The following is a 16,821-nucleotide window of genomic DNA, read 5'->3' on the forward strand; positions in this document are numbered from 1 at the left end:
TGAGAAGTGGCTGACACACAGCCGGGTGGGTGGACAAAGCACACACAGGAGCAAGACATGAACCCACAGGGGTGGCTCCATCAGGGCTTGGAGCATTAGTTCAATCCCTCTTATCACATAAACAATTTGAAAATTTTCTTCCATTTGGAGTGTGATAGTGTGCTTTGATGCAACAAATATTTTTTGCTTTTGGGGGGTTTGGGTGTAGGTGGGTGGGCTTGGGCCACACCAGGTGGTGCTCAGAGGCTATTTCTGACTCTGCTTACAAATGACCCTTGGAGGTGCTCAGGGGACCATATGTGATGCCAGAATCAAACCAGCATTGCTGCATGCAAGACAAGTCCCTTAACCCCTGCACTATCTCTCTAGTTCCCAATTTTCATTTGGATGAAATCTGATCTATACGTATTCTCTTTTATTGCACATCTTTGGTATTACCTCCAAGAAAACATTGCTAACTCCAGTAAGTTTGAAGTTTTCCCAGCAGAATTCAGTTTTAGTGACTATGGAGAACATCTTCAGACAGAGCAAGAAGACAAGTCAGACTCGAGCGGGGGGGGGGGGGGGGGGGGGAGTGTTGTTGTTGACTTTCAAGCCTGTAGCAACCGTTCGGTCCTTGCTACTGAAGTCTGGACCCCTCTAATAAGAAAACTACACGAGGGACCACGGCTGTGGCTCAGTGGTAGAGCACAAGCCTAGCATGGGGGGAGCCCTGGCTTCATCCCTGTGACTCATAAGGAAAAGAGTCACTGAGCTTCACACACGAGTGAAAGTATTCCTGGATCATGTGGCCATGACATCTCATAAGACACTCCCTACCCATTCTCCATAAGTACCATGCCACATTTGATGTGGTGCAAATAGTAGGCAACAAATCATAAGAAGGAAATATATGTGTATGTACATATATATGCATATATGCATATTTTCATATATATATATATAAAAGCTCTTATCACTCAACCTCTAACAACATGTTAATGATATCCTAAAGAATGTCTTAATGGCCCCTGCCAAAATAGAATAATCTTCACACTGTTTCCTCTATGGATACTTTTTTGGAGCATTTTCGGCAGTTTTACATAACAGACAATACAAAATATATTATTTCTATTTTTCTTGGGACAGGGATTGGGGCTTGGGATGAAAACATCCCAAATTTGGTGATGGGGAAGTGTAATGGTGGTGGGGTTGGTGTTTTAATATTAAATGTAATTAAATATGGTGAACTAACTTATAAAATTAAAAAAATTTTTTAAATTAAAAAGAAAGAAAGATAGTGAAGAGCGACCTTGAAGCCATGGTGCCAGGCAGCAGAAGGAGTTTCTACCCAAGTCAACATCACACGCAACCACAGGGCAAGCTCCTTTCTGTGACATCAGAGTCAGTGGGTTGAGGTCCAGGGGCTGCAGTTCGTGGAACTGACTCCATCTGGGTCATATTTTCCACCAACACCCGCAGGTGCTAAGTGAGTTCTATGCTTCTGAAAGTCTCAGCGAGCCCAAAGTTCAGGACATGGGAGCCTAGTCTTTGGTCTTGCCAAGATGCTTTCACCGAGATACTGGGAGTCCATCAAGCAGGGCCCTCGCTGCCCCCTACAGATCCTGGCCCACACTGCCTCTCACCCACCCCAGGCTCACCCACAGGTGCATCTGCCCCGCTGCTGCCAGGCTGTGTGACCACCAGCAGGCCAGGCTTGGGAAATTGCCTCGAGGGTCACAGTGCCTGTCTGGGCCACTGGCTCCCTTGGCAGGCTGGTGCCGTACCACCACTGGGACACTCACTCACTGCAGAACGGCCGGAGGAACCCACCTGCAGGAGCCGTGTCTGAGAAAGAGCGAGTGCGCGGTTCTCTCAACCCTCCAGCTCCATCCTGATGGGCTTCGTGTGATACCAAGGCAGACTCTCATTGGTGGGGACGATTTTTCAGGGTGGGCTTTGCAGGTTGGGCAGGACTGAGCCCACAGCTCTGTTTCCACTCGGACGAGCTGTCAACCTTGGCTGAGTCATTTCCATCTCAGTTTCCTTTCCTCCCATGCAGGTGACCTCTGAGGTCCTGAGGATCTTCCAGAGAAAGTGCCTGGCACATACTAACACTGAATGTTTGCAGTGGCTTTTCCCAACCCCCATCCCCACCCATGCCACCCCTACTCTTTCACCGACTCCCTAGAAGGTTCTCCATGTCAGGAGCCCCATGTCTTGCTTATCTTTCAGTCCAACACACAGTACTTTCCCCAGTAGAAGGCTGCCACAATTCGGTCATAGCTAAACTTAGGCATATCATTCAGGTGTGAACTGGAGGGGGCAAGATTGACAAAGGACAGTTTCCCCCCAGCCCGATCTTCGATCTTCGCAAAAAAAACGAATCCTGCTTCCTCCAAGGAGCTGCCCATGAGGAGGACACTGCTACAAAGCTAGATGGATAATAAAGGAGGCCAATGTGGAGCAGAACTATTTAGCAAGTGCTTTGCATAACAATATACCCCCCAGATCGCAACAGAGCACCCTCCCCACCCCCTCTGCCCCAACCACAGCGCCACCAATTCCTTACAGAGTCATTAAGTTTGACAGCTTGGCACCAGCATGTTGATGCCTGTTTTCCGTCTCACACAAGCTGTACACATGCCTTATGTTTAATCCGCCCAGAATTTTTAAACAACTACATAAAAATTTAAACTGAAAAAAAAAAAAGTGAAAACAAGTTGTTGGGCTGAGTGCGTTCGTGGGGGCTGTAATAAAGGCCTGCTCTCTGCCTGCCTGGTGATCCACTGGCAGGGAAGGGGTTCTGGGCCACCTTCCCTTCCTTCCGAGCTGAAATCACAGCGTTTCTTTCTGCTTCTCAGAGTGCTTTATGGAGACGGGGAGCTCGTGCTTGATGTCTGCTTCCATTAAGTCTTCATAACGTCATGAAACACTAGTGGGCTCCGAAACGTGTGCTTAGAGCAGAACTTCACCATCTCCTTAGGCACAGGCTTCAGTAACCCCCAGACCAACACACCAGTGCCCCACATCACAGCATCACAGGACTCTCAGCATAGTCTAACAGCTAGACTGACCTGGATGTGGAATTTTAGATTGCTTTTTGTTTCCTTTTCCCTAGAATTCTTTTTGCTGGTTTGAGGGCTACACCTGGTCGTGCGTAAAACTACTCCCTGCTTTGTGCTCAGGGATCACTCCTGGTGGTGCTTGAGAGATCATGTGGTGCTGAGAATCAAATCTGGGCCTCCTGCATGCAAAGCCGAGCTAGCCCTCTGACCTGTTGGCTCAGCTCTTCTTTGGGTGAAGCACCCTGATATTGAGAATCTGTTCAACCCTCTCTGGATAAGGATCCTCTATGATCAGAACAGAACAAAGGGTGCTCTGAGTCTACCGGAGTGAATGGTTCAGAAAGGCTGTGACCCAGGGCTGGCCAGACACACAACTCATCCTCCTGCTTAGCCTCCAGGCCTCGAAGCTCTCAATCAGCGTTACTCTGGGACTTCATCAGGAGGTGAAGCCTGTGCCAGCAGTACCCACTAAAGGAAAGCCTGGTTGTAGAATGTTGTCAAGACAGCAAGAGTGAAAGACGTGGAGACAGAAACTGGATTCTGACCATGTACCTGGATCCTCTGGATCAAGTCGTTTCTAAAACTGACTCTACACACTGACTTTTCATTAACACTAGTGAGTAATTTTCCCTCTAACTGATATCAGTTGGTGACCTCTGTCACATTTGCAACCAGAAGTCTGAAGTTAGGAACCAGGGGTGTGGCTTGTGGTAGAGTGCTTGCCTTGCACATGTAAGGCCCCCTGTTTCCATCCCCAGCAACCCCAAAACAAAGTTATAAATCTGAAGTTATGCCTGACTACACTGCCCTGGGCTCATTCTAAAAATCATACACATTAATCAAAAAAGGGGCAAATCTGAAAAGGCAAAAGGTGAGGTGTCATTCCTTCTGGGAAGAGAGGCAGGTTACTACCCTCAGCTGAGTTCCTGTTGGTCAGGTAACTGACATCTGACTGTCAATAAGAAGACACAAAAAGAAAAGAAGACACACAAAAGTGCACTGCTTAACACCTTACCGATTCAAATGTCAATATTCTGGGGCGAGGTATATAGCTTAGTATCAGTGTACATGCTTTGTATGTATGAAGCCTGGGTTCAACCTCCAGAATAGAAGGAAGGAAGGAAAGAAGAGGAGAAAGAAAACTTCTGTCATTCATAATTACTCAAATCCTGTAAAACATTTTTTTTTTGGTGTTTGGGCTACAGCTAACAATGCTTGGGGATAACTCCTGGCTCTCTGCGCAAGAATCACTCCTGGCGGGTTCAGGGGGACCATAATGAATGCCGGGGGTCAAACCCAGATTGGCTGCATGCAAGGCATGTGCCCTACCTGCTGTACTATCTCTCTGGCTCCTAAAACTCTTGAAAGTCTTTAGATAATGTGTGTGTGTGTGTGTGTGTGTGTGTGTGTGTGCACGTGCGTGTGTGTGTTGGGGATGGAACCCAGGACCTCACACATCTCACGCAGCTCTCAACTGCTGAGCTCTCTAATGCTGGCCCAAATGCCACCATTTTTGAGCAAGTCCTTTATCTGCTGTAGGAGATGAAGCGCCCTCTGCAGGCCAGAAGGTGTGTAGTAAGGCAGCACACGCACTGCAGCTGGACAAAATGAAAATGAGGCGGAAGGAAGCAAAAAGCTTTCACCCTGAGTTCCAGGCTGATCACCTCTGTGCACTGTGGGTCATTTCTCAAGCCCACCCAGGACGATTTCCCCACGCACACAACATCCTATCTACTCAAGCCGATGAGTCATGAAAGGAAAATGCTCCTTTAGTGTAGAAATGACCACAATGAATTCTCAGCCGCTCTTTTGCAACTTTGAAGATGTCCTAACAATAATACTGTTACCCAGCTTAGCAGATTTTGTTTGTTTTTACTGTTTTCCTTGCTGAGATCCAAGGAACCAACAAAACAATAAACTTTATGTAAGTAGGTGAAACTGTCTTGCAAATGTCACATTTTTCCAAAAGTCAGAACATGTTCATTTTCCAGACACTAAGAACAGCAGGCCCGGAACATGGCATCTTTGTTGTGGGGTGGAGGAGCTGGATGTTTTGGGACACATCTGGCTGCTCAGGGCATATTCCTGGCTCTGTGCTTAGGGATCACTGCTGGCAGGATTTGGGGAGCCGTGTGTGATCTCAGGGGCTGGTTACATGAAATTCAAGTTTTGTCACCACTGTCAGATCACTCTGGCCCATGGCATGCCTCCTTTTTACATCAAGTTCTGAGTCTGACCAGTGGCATACTAATAAATTCCTTCTGGAGAGCAAAATACCTAAATTAGAGGAATCTTCACAGATACTGCCTTCAAGAGTTCAATTCTGTGGGAGGGTGTGGAGGACAGAACGAATGCTTGTGCCACTGCTGAACCCATGTGCAGTGTTCAACTCCGTGTCCCATCCACGACAGAGCCCAGCAAGTGGCCAGTCATGGCATCCACAGGTCAGTGCTGGTTGCTTAAGAGCAAGAAGCAGCCCTGTGTTCATGCATCCTTCCTCCCTGCCTTAGAGCTGAAGATCAAGACGTCCTTTGTTTGTGGCAGAGTAAGTGAAGCCCCTCTGCAGCAGGCGCCACACAGATTGTGACTCTCTCTGGGATGCTCCCTATCTTGTAAAATATGTTGGCACATCCTTCTTTCTGCATGTCTTCAGCTCAGCCAAATGGAGATTCAAATCCAGTACTTGGTCTCTAATCTATGTTCTCCAAACATGTAAGTGGAAACATTACCCTCCTGGTTCAAGATCCACTAAGTTAAAGGCAAGTGGGTCGAGGTGAGTAGGGGTGTCCGCCAAACTTCTACCACTTACCAGTCTGGACAAGGCTCTGGAACCAGCATAGATGATCCCCACAAACAGCAGTGAAGCAGGAAGCCAGGTTGAAACATTAGCTCTAGAAAGAGGGAGAGAGGTCATCAGATTTCTGTTGCTAGGATGGAGAGACAGTACAGCAGGTAAAGCTCTTGCCTTGAAGGCAGCCAAGCTGAGTTCGATTCCTACCACTATATATGGTCAGTCCTCTGAACTCTATCAGGAAAGATCCCTGAGCACAGAGCCAGGAGTAAGCCCTGAGCACCTCCAGGTATGGCTCTCTCTGTCTCTCTCTCTCTCTGTCTCTCTCTCTGTCTCTCTCTCTCTCTCTTTCTCTCTCATACACACAGACACACACACACACACACACACACACACAGATTTCTGTTGCTTTATGTCCAAAGGACCCCACACTGGAAGGTAAGGCCCTTTAGATAACCAAACACAGCGGCAGAAATTGTCTTGGCATCTCTGCATGAGCCCTGGAGTGGGCCACATTTCTAGACCCTTGTGACAACACTGGCAAAGACATTCTCACTCCAACCACCTCCTGCTACTGGAGTCCACACTCTTCCCAGATAAGGAGGACTCGAAAACTCCTTCCTGTGAGCTGGAAAGAACAGATGGGACTTACTTTAAAGGAGAGTGAATGTTATTCTTTGAACCAGTCAGAGGGTTTGGACAGACCAAATAACTAAGCATTTTAAAAGGCTATTTACCTAGGTCAAACCAAAGCCACAGTGTCCAAGGATAGAACTGGGCAGTAAGAAGAGACAGCACAGGGGTTAAGGCACAAGCTTTGCATACGGCCAACCGCAGTTTGATTCCCAACATCCTGTGGTCCCCAAGCACAAAACTGGGACTACCCTGCTACCACCACTAGGTGTGGCCTCCCCAAACCCTTCAAAACAAAGGAGAGTGCTAGAACTTGAAGTGGGGGCTCATGTGATGACTTATGGGGGGGGGGCACACACATGGCAGTGCTCAGGCTTATTCCTCGCTCTCTGCCCAGGGGACCATATGCCGAGCCAGGGAATAAACTGGGGCCAGCTGCAAGCAAAGGAAGCACTTAGCTCCTGGACTACCTCTCCGATCATATGATTCCTTCAACCAGGAATTGGAATTGAGAATGCCAGTTCAAGGGCTCTTGAAGGACTGCAGAAAGGCCCATTTCATGATTTAGTTGCGGCCACACCAATTACCGCTTTCTCTCTGTAATATCAAGTCTCACTCCCCCCAAGAACAGCCAGATACAAGCTCTCCATACAGTGCATGTGACTATGACTGCCATCTGCTTCCACAACCAGGGAGGTGGCATGCTCCAATCAGTGGCAGTCAGGCCACTAACTGAGTTCGTAATAGGTGCTAGTCAGTGAGACCATCCCTGCACAGCAGAAGACAATCCCCACTAACCCAGCACTGCTCTCCAGGTAGCGCCTGTTCAAACACAGTCCTGCTAACCGAATGAACGCGGGCAGGCACTGCGTCCAGAATCACACCTGCTTTTACACACCTGGCAGAGAGCCTGGCATGGAAAGTTTCTAGTCTGCCATAAAGCCTTGAGTGCGACTTCCTAGATACACACATTCATTCAGCAAAGCTGTGGTCTGGACCAAGTGCTGGAGCCTCAAAGTTCTTATTAGTCACAGCACCACAGTTCACACTTACAGAGCCCTTGTTACAAACCAAACATGGTGCCACATATCTGCAGTTTTATTTTTGAGCTGCAGAAAAACCCATGTGAAAGGCATTAATGTTAGTATTATTGTTATCCCCATTGTGCAGATCAGAAAGCTGAGGCACAGAGTTTAAGTCATTTGCCTGTGGTCAGAAGAGCTGATAAAGCCGAAGCCAGGCCTTGAACTCTCATCAATATGATGATTAAGCCTGGGCTTTGCTTTTATTGGTTTGGGGGTCATACCTGATGGTACCCAGGGGCTGCTCCTGGTGCCCAGGGGACCTTGCAGTGCCCGGAACCCACCTGTGGCTCCAACATACAGACCTTGCTCTCTCTCCAGTCCTTGGAGCCATCTCCCTGGCCCCGAAAGCCTTGGGTTTTTTATTGGTTTTGGTTGGGGGTCATACCCAGCAGTGGTGCTCTGGGCTTACTCCCAACTCTGCACTCAGGGATCACTCTTGGCAGGGCTCAGGAGACCATCTGGGATGCCAGAATTGAACCCAGGCCAGCTCTACCTGCAGTGCTTTCTCTCTGGCTCCCTAAGGCCCTGTTTTTGTTTGTTTGTTTGTTTGTTTTTTATCACATAAGGAAACATTTATTTGAGGTTTAACATGAAATCATACAACGACCTTTCCTACTCTCCCCTCCAAGCCTTGTAACCCAACAGAGTTAGTGAAGGTAAAAGTGAGGGAAGTCACAAACTGACCAACTCCTCAGGACCCTTTCTCGCCACCCATGAGGTGTGTATATTCAACACACTGAAGTTATCACACAGTTGGTCCCACAGGGGCCAAAGCAGACAACTTGCTGAGCTCAATTGTTCCCCCCTTGAGTTTTCCTTTGGGGAGGGGGCAGTCATACGTAGTGGTGCTTAGGGAACCATGATAGCACCCAGAGAGCCCGATGCAAAGCACACACTGCGTTCCTTGGAGCCATCTCCCCGGGCCCCGCTTGTTTTGAACATGTGAAAAGAAATGTTCCTGCTGACTGAACTGCCTCATCTCGTGTCCATGCGTCCATCTTACTGAGCCTTCAACCGCAATAAGAAATAGAAGCTACGTGCTGACTGGCATGAACCGGTTTCCCGTTACACATGCCCTTCTCCCACAGTTCTCTCTGAACTGTGCAAAAATAATTTTTTCCCCCCTCCTTTCTCTTTTTCTCCATGGTTACCAAGGCCAGCTTCAGTAAGAGCCGGGCAGGCTCAGGGGCAGTGGGCAAAGATTGCACAGCATCACAATATTTGTAAAGATTGTTCAAACTTGCTCTTCCTGGGAATCAGAATCGGGATCTCTGTCGAGGTGTCCCTGAGTAGAGCTTCCTGTATTGGCCAGGGAGTCAGGAGCTGCCAGTAGGATGCTTCTTTGTGCTTTGCATATTATTTCTTCCTTTAGGCGTGGGTGGACGGGGGGTGGGGTGATGGGTCACGTCAGTGATGCTCTTGGTAGTGCTCAGGGACTGTGCAATATTGGTGATCAAACCCAGGCCTCCTGCATGCAAATCATGTGCTCTAGCCCATTGAACTATCTCTTCTGTCACCTCAAATGTTGGTTTGGTTTTTATGCCACACCTGGCAGCGCTCCTGGCCAACTCCCGGCTCTGTGCTCAAAGGTCACTCCCAGTGGTGCTCAGGGGACCACACAAAGCTTAGGGTCAAATCTGGACCTCCTAAAAGCAAAGATGAGCTCAGCTCACTGAGCTCTCTCCAGGCCCTCAAAAAAAAAATGTTTGATTACTTCTTCAAGAAGAAACAAAACTGGTTTTAGATTCATTTAGCTCTGCCATAATAACAGAAGATTATTTCCTGGAGTGATACAGCAACAACAAACAGAAGTCATATCTGGTCCAAGCACAGGGGAGTGTAATCTCGGAGCATTCACATGGTCTCCCGAGCTTGAATTCATCTTTACTTCCAAGGGACATTCTAAGGGAGCTAACTTCAATCAACAGGGCTAATGGTGGATGACTTCACCCTCCCCCAGGCTTGTTCCTTTGGTGATACGGGGTCATTAGCATGGGTGTCATTTAGAGGTCCTCTCGGTCCTCTAGGGGTAAGAACAGGAAGGACACAGACATTCAGTAGGAGATTTTGTGCAATGGAAAAAACCCAACCCTGTGGGTCAGCAAACACTCATATTTAGAATGTCTCGATTCTAAAGAGAGCTGATTCATGCACCAACTTGAAAACTAGCCTTGGAGAAAAACTCAGTTTTTTCACTTATAACATGGGGTTACTGGGGCCCAAGCGAGAGTATAGTGGATGGGGCATTTGTCTTGCATGCAGCCAGCCAGGGTTCGATCCCTAGCATCCCATATGGTCCAGGAGTGATTCCAGAGTGCAGAGCCAGGAAAAAAGGATCAACCCTGGAGCACTGCTGGCTCTTAATATCCTTAATATATACTAGCACTGTCCTCCCATAGTTCATCGATTTGCTTGAGCGGGCCCAGTAACATTGTGAGAATTGTTACTGTGTTTGGCATATTGAATACGCCATGGGTAGCTTGCCAGGCTTTGCCATGTGGACAAGATACTCTCGGTAGCTTGCAGGGTTCTCCGAGAGGGGCAGAGGAATCGAACACGAGTCGGCCCAGTCGGTCGCGTGCAAGGCAAATGCACTACCCACTGTGCTATCACTCTAGCCCAATGTATACTGTATACTAAATGTTTACAAATTGGTAAGAAAAATCAACTCAAAAGAAAACAAGTTGGCAGACATAAATGGGCAACTGTCTCCTGTCTCCGGCTCTATCACTCTCACACACAAGAAACAAAAATGGTGAAAGAGGTAAAGAGGGGTCGAGAGTAAGGGGTGGGCGAGACTAAACTTGGGAACGATCGTGACATAGAATTACAGGGCTATACATCAGAACCTCATAAAATGTGAATCAATGCCATCTGAAAGAAATGTATTTTAAAAATACAAATGGCCGGGATCAGGAAGAGAGTACCGGAGGAAAGGAGCTTGCCTTGCATGCAGTGGGGGTAGCCGTGACCCTGATTCTAATCCCTGGTCCCACCTATTGTCCCCTGTGCGTTGCCGGGGGTTACTCTAGAGCATAGAGTAACCAGACATAGCCCCCGAGCACCAGGTGTGGCCCTCAAGACAAAAAAAAGTTTTAAAAAACATATTCTTTTTTTCCCCCTTCTTGGGTCATACCCAGAAATGCTCAGGGGTTACTCCTGGCTCTGCACTCAGGAACTACTCCTGGCGGTGCTTGGGGAACCATATGCGATGCCAGGGATGGAACCCAAGTTGGCCGCATGCCAGGCAAATGCCCTACCTGCTGTACTATCACTCCGACTCTTAAAACCATATTATTTGGGGTAACTAATGGTACCTATAATTCTAAATGGAGTAAGACTATATTTCATTCTGATTGGTGATCATCAAATATACCAAACATCTTTGCTGCTACTTCCTAGAACACTTTCCCTCTCGATACCTTCAGGGTCATTCCAAGGCTTGAAAGTCACTTTATCCAAGAGTGCTTCGACATTCCAGTGATACACCCGCCTAGGCGCACACACAGTTCGCATCATTCTCCATGCTTACTGCCATCTGATGCGTCCTGTACGTGCAATTCTGGAGAAGCTTCTTGTCTCTTGATCTCAATTAGAATGTCAGTTCTTTGAGGACAAGCATCTTTATCAGTCTGGCTCTCTGTTCACCCCCCACCCCAGGGTCCAAGACAAGGCCAGGCAGACACAGTCAGCACAGTCAGCACCTGCAGTCAGCACCTGAGTATACGAAGGCCACATCCTGCATTATTTTTTTAATTTAGAAGTGAAAAAAGGTCTGACACACACTCTCTCTCTCTCTCTCTCTCTCTCTCTCTCTCTCTCTCTCTCTCTCTCTTTCTCTCTCTCTTTCTCTCTCTTTCTCTCCTATCTATTACAGGAGGGAAACAAAAGCAACAAAATAATCAGGAAACTCTAGTCATAGTCAAGATTCACATTTCTTACTCTGTTTTCCCCAAGCCCTTTGGAGTTTTGACAACACTTGATGATACTTAGACTACTATGTCTACAAGGGCAGGAGCAAACACACCTATATCCAGCCATCTGCCTCTCTGAATCCCAACTTTTAATAGTATGAACACTTATAGCAATCAGGATGCAACCTCAAACTGTAAGGACAAAAACTGCTCTTAAAAAACATGTCTTTCTGGGGCTGGAGGGGTAGTACAGTGGTTAGGGCATTTGCCTTGCATGTGGCTGTCCCAGGTTCAATCCCTGGCATCCCATATGGCCCCATTCCTGCGTAGTTCCTGAGTGCAGAGTAAGCCCTGAACATCACTGGATGAACCCCAAAAGAAAACAAACAAACACGTCTTTCTTCAATACCAGGCTCAGAAACCTGAAACAAAAGTAGAATGTTTGCTTTTTGGTGGAAGGGATGGTCTGGTGGTCAGGGAGGTTTTTCCTAGCTTAAGGTTTCAGGGTCACTCACAGTGGTATATGAACCATCAAACTCGGGACCCCTGCATGCAACACAAGCACTGTGGTCTTGGGTTAAGCTATCTCTCCACAGTGAAGGCAATTTTTCCTGTACTTTATAATCATTTCTTTCTTTTTCTCATTAGAAGTATCAGGGGCCAGAGACATAGCTCAATGTACTGGAGCTATGTCTCTGGTCCAAAGTCTGTGGTGATGCATAATTTTTCTTCTGTGACTAATAAGCACATATAATGTGTGCGTGTGTTGCTTGAGGTGAGGGCTTGCTGTTTGTTTGCACACACTCCCTAAAAACCCTGATGCACAAAGCCTTTTACACAAAGCTAATTCTAATCTGTTGGCATGAATTCTAAAAGTGTTGTTATTGAGATAAAGGCTAATTAAATTAAATCACTTGTTTTTCAAATAGAGCATGCATTATGGAGGGAACATCTGCTCCCTGAAAACACTCGTTTATCTGTTTCTGGGCAACTGACAGCTCCTTGAGCTTAATTCTGGGAGACTGTTGGGGTTATACTGACACCTAGTGGCTCTGAAAGGTTTCCGAACACGAAAACAAGTGACCAGACCCCAGAGGCCAAATCGAGGGGTCTGATAATAACTAAAACAGCAATAACTCTCCTTGCAAAGCCAATGTGTACTTGGAAGCTTGCAAAGAATGAATATGTGGATTGATTCACTACTTAGAGAGGACTCTCTCTCTCTCCATAGATAAATACCTATATATCTATTTATAATGAGTATGGTCTTCAAATATCTAAACCTGGGGCTGGAGCAATAGTACACCTTGCATGCAGTAGACCTGGGTCCAATCTCCAGCATCCCATATGGTCCCCCAAGCCCTGCCAGGAGTGATTCCTGAGTGCTGAGTGCAGAACTAGCATCGCTGGACGTGCCACTGCCCCCAAACAAAAAAAAATCCATGCCCTTATCTTTCTCCTTGTCCTTTTCCTTCTTCTTCCTACTTTCGTTAGACCTTTCCCCATCCCTCTTCACTTTCCCGATGATTCACAAAGGGTCACCCCTGCTGGACAAAGTCCAGGTTCATGTTACCTGAGCTGAAAAGTGGGCGACAATAGATTCTTACAGAGCATAATTTAGGGCAAGAATGGGCAAATGAGCACCAGAGGGCCAAATTTCTCTCTCTCTCTCTCTCTCTCTCTCTCTCTCTCTCTCTCTCTCTCTCTCTCTCTCTCTCTCTCTCCCCTCCCTCTTGCCCACCCAGCCCCCAATTTGCAGAAAAGCAGGTGGTGGAATTCCTGCCCTGGATGTCACCACACATAGGCAGGGACAGGCTGGGCATTGGTGGGCAATCCTGTCAGCCTTGGGATTCTGCAAAGTCCCATTTTCTCAGGGCACTTTCCTAATTGGCTCTCCCCACGTGCAATCGTCACTTTTCCCCACTTCCCATTTCATTCACTGGCCAGAGAATCTCAACAAAGAGCCCTCCCCTCCACCCGCTCTCCCCCCTTACCCCCTAACCCCCCCCCACCCCCGGCCATTTCTGCTGAAATGGAAACAGGGCCACCTTCTGTGAAGCCCTGACCAGCCGTGCAGGCCAACTCCTACCCAGGGAGCTGGCTCCTGGCCCCCTGCTTTCTGTCCCGGAAGCAGGGCTGAGCCTTGGGAGAATGCGCACAGGAAAAGTTGGACCGCAGAGATGTCCATGATGAGAAACTCACTCCAAGCCCGAGGAGGGGGGGGTGGGCAGCACAGTGACCAGGAGATGCTCTGCATGGGTAAGAGGCCCCAAGGTTGGTCCCGGGCAACACGTGGCCCTTCCACGCACCTTGGGATGTGGCCCTGGTGGCCCCCAGCACCACTGGGCTGAAGTGGCATGGCATCTCAGGGCCGGGACACTGAGCCATATGGTCTGGCAGGTTGAGTTTCCCTGGGCACCTGAGCACTGCTAGGGAGCTCCCCCCCACACACACACACACACCTCCCAAGTCAGAAATAAACTCCAGAGAATAGAAATAAACTCCAAAGAACGGAGGAGATTCAAGACGTCATTCCTAATACTTAGGAGAAAGAGAGACTCCCAGAAAAGCGACTACCAAGGCGGGGCTGAAACACCTGAGTTCGAGTTTGAGATGGGACAGGACGCCTCTGAGTGGTCTCAGCTCTGCAGATTTGACATCTCATCTGTGGGCTTAAGTATGGCATTAGTGACAGCCACCAAGCTGTGGTCTGCAACCGTGGTCACCAGCCACCAGTCCACACACAGGTGCCAGCCTGCAGTTGTGGAAAGGCTGAAACCACTATTCTCCCAGCTTATGGAGATGGCCTGCAGGCCCGGGTGCAGCCAGGGGTAAAAAGGCTGAAGAACCAAAGGCCACTGCTGCTCTACAAGACAGATTCTGTCATAAAGCAGTTCATTAGGTCCGCAGGCGCTAGGTGGGACAGAGCGTGCTGATAAACTCCTTCCTGGGGAGAAGCAGCACCGTGGGATGTCTCTTAGGCCAGGATATAACAAAAGAAAAGTTCTGACTCCGAGAAGAGGTGACAAGGGGCTGACCAGCGTGAGGGTGCAGACCTAGGGGGAGGGCAGGATGGGGCACAAACTTTCGAGGATAAGACAGGTAACGTCTGAGCTTAAGGTATATGACAAGGTGACTAGAGCTGGTAACACGACACAATACATAACGTGCATTTGTCAAGGTTGTAGAAATGAAATGTTGTTAGGGTTGGACTAAGCCATCAGCATGAGCCCCTGTAGACTGTACTGCACACAGGCAGGAACAAGAGCCCCATGAAAATGGGCTGTCCCGACTGTTTTGGATGAGGCTGAGTATCTTTTCCTTTAAGCTGCCTTCAGTAAATAATTTCATAAATTTTGGTTTATGGAAAGAGTCAGTTTTTCCTCTTCTTAGAGAAGCCTGGACCCAGTTTGTCTTTGACCTGCAGACCTCAGGTGCTAGCCCAGCCTGTCTTTGACAAGCAGATTCCAGGTGCTAGCCCAGCCTTATCTTTGACATGCAGATCACAGGTGCTTGTAGCCCAGAAAAGCTTTCTGCTTTGCATGTTCTTCCTGTATCTTCTTTGTTGATGACCTCACTGTATTTAGCCCTTTAGAGGTAGGAATTGTAGGATGGTAATAAAAGGAGAACTCAGGACGCTCTACCTTTGTCACAGGATCTGGGCGAATCCAGCCCTCTGTGAAAATAATATCTCTCCTTGTCTCAGTGCCTCCGAATGGATGAATGAATATTCACACAACAAAATGTTCTCGTGGAAAAATTAAAACTGTCAATATACGAGGTGATGGATGTGTGAAAGAATTAGATGGTGGGATTATTCCACACTGCACACACAAACCAGCTGCCACAATACATACTTCAAATGTTTTAATTTTATTTGTCAACTATATTTAATAAAGTGGGCTGGTCATAATCAGTATGAACACCAATCAGATAATTTTTCAGTGTTATGCCTCATTATTACCCAAGGCATTTGCCAATTTAAAACCAGAATCATGGAGTATTTAAATAGGAGTTAAAAATATATATATATATATTCAGCAGTGAAATTTGTATTTAAAATCACATGTTCTAACATAAACGCAAAGGAAGCTATGGAATTTGGTGTATTACAATTCCCATAAAAATCAGAATCAGATTAGAACAAAATAATTATCTTTGCATTCAGTTACAGAAGTTTCTAATTTTATCTTTCTGATTTTCTGTTGAACTTAATATCAAAACAAAATACATGTCTCTCCATATTTCCTTTTCCAGTATGACTTCCCCTATAGCATTTAATTTATAGTAAATGTGAAATGCAAGCCATAGTGATTGTTTTTGTGAGTTTAGATTGCATTAAGTTTCCTTAATCGAGGCTTAACTTTGAATTGTGAAAAATCAGAAATTGCCTTTTTATACTTAGGTTCTTACCTCTGCTCATAGCTCACAGAAATAACTCTTAAACCCAGTAGAATTAGCACAGCTATGAGTCAAGGAGATTCTTGGTTGTGCTATCTTTCCTGCCCCCAATTAGATTATGTTGACTAGTAATTAATCAGAGATTAATAAGAGAGCGTTTTTTTTCAGTTATACTGTGAAAAAAAATTGTTTCTGAATGAGTTATTTTATTTCAAGACTTATTAAAGATGCTACATAATATGCTTATGTAGCATAATACAAAAATTGCTTTCTTGTTAATCTGATATGAATATATATTTTTTGCATATTTTAGCTAAATAATCTTCAAAGTTACTCTTAAAAGTTTATTTACTTTTACTTGGGCTGGAGCGATAGCACAGCAGGTAGCACGTTTGCCTTGCAAGCGGCCAACATGGCCAATCCGAGTTTGATTCCCCCGCCCCTCTCGGAGAGCCTGGCAAGCTACCGAGAGTATCTCGCCTGCACGGCAAAGCCTGGCAAGCTACCCGTGACGTATTCAATATGCCAAACACAGTAACAATTGTCACAGTGGAGATGTTACTGGGCCCGTTCAAGCAAATCGATGAACAATGGGAGGACAGTAACAGTGACAGTGACTTTTACTTAAAAGGGGGAACTATCACTGACTAGATTAGGCAGATAAATTAAAAAATATTTGGGTGGTCATTGGCAATATCTATATTAGATATATAGAAAATTTTATTTTCAATAAAAATGATTGAATTTTGGGACTGGAAAGATAGTATAGAGGTAACGTATGAGCCTAGTTGTCTGGGGCCCTGAGTTCTGTCCTGGTACCACATGACTCCTGCTGAGCACAGTCAATCCAAGCATCAAAATGTCAGGCCTTTCCACCATGCTGAGTAACATCAGGAACGACCGCAGGTGTGCAGGAGCACCACTGACTGTGGCCTCAACTGAAGATAAAA

General features: G+C 46.8%; 1 protein-coding gene across 2 annotated transcripts in view; it reads right to left on the bottom strand.

Moving 5' to 3' along the window:
• The window catches only part of TMEM241 (transmembrane protein 241), a 119,464-nt gene that overhangs the window by 84,042 nt on the left and 18,601 nt on the right, over nt 1–16,821 (bottom strand). For both annotated transcript variants that reach the window (XM_056138222.1, XM_056138221.1), the window contains exon 4: nt 5,857–5,938. In XM_056138222.1, the coding sequence (XP_055994197.1) occupies nt 5,857–5,938 (82 nt within the window). The remainder of the gene's footprint in view (nt 1–5,856; nt 5,939–16,821) is intronic.

The sequence above is a fragment of the Sorex fumeus genome, unplaced genomic scaffold (assembly GCF_029834395.1).
Source record: "Sorex fumeus unplaced genomic scaffold, SorFum_2.1 ptg000128l, whole genome shotgun sequence".
Taxonomy (NCBI): Eukaryota; Metazoa; Chordata; class Mammalia; order Eulipotyphla; family Soricidae; genus Sorex; species Sorex fumeus.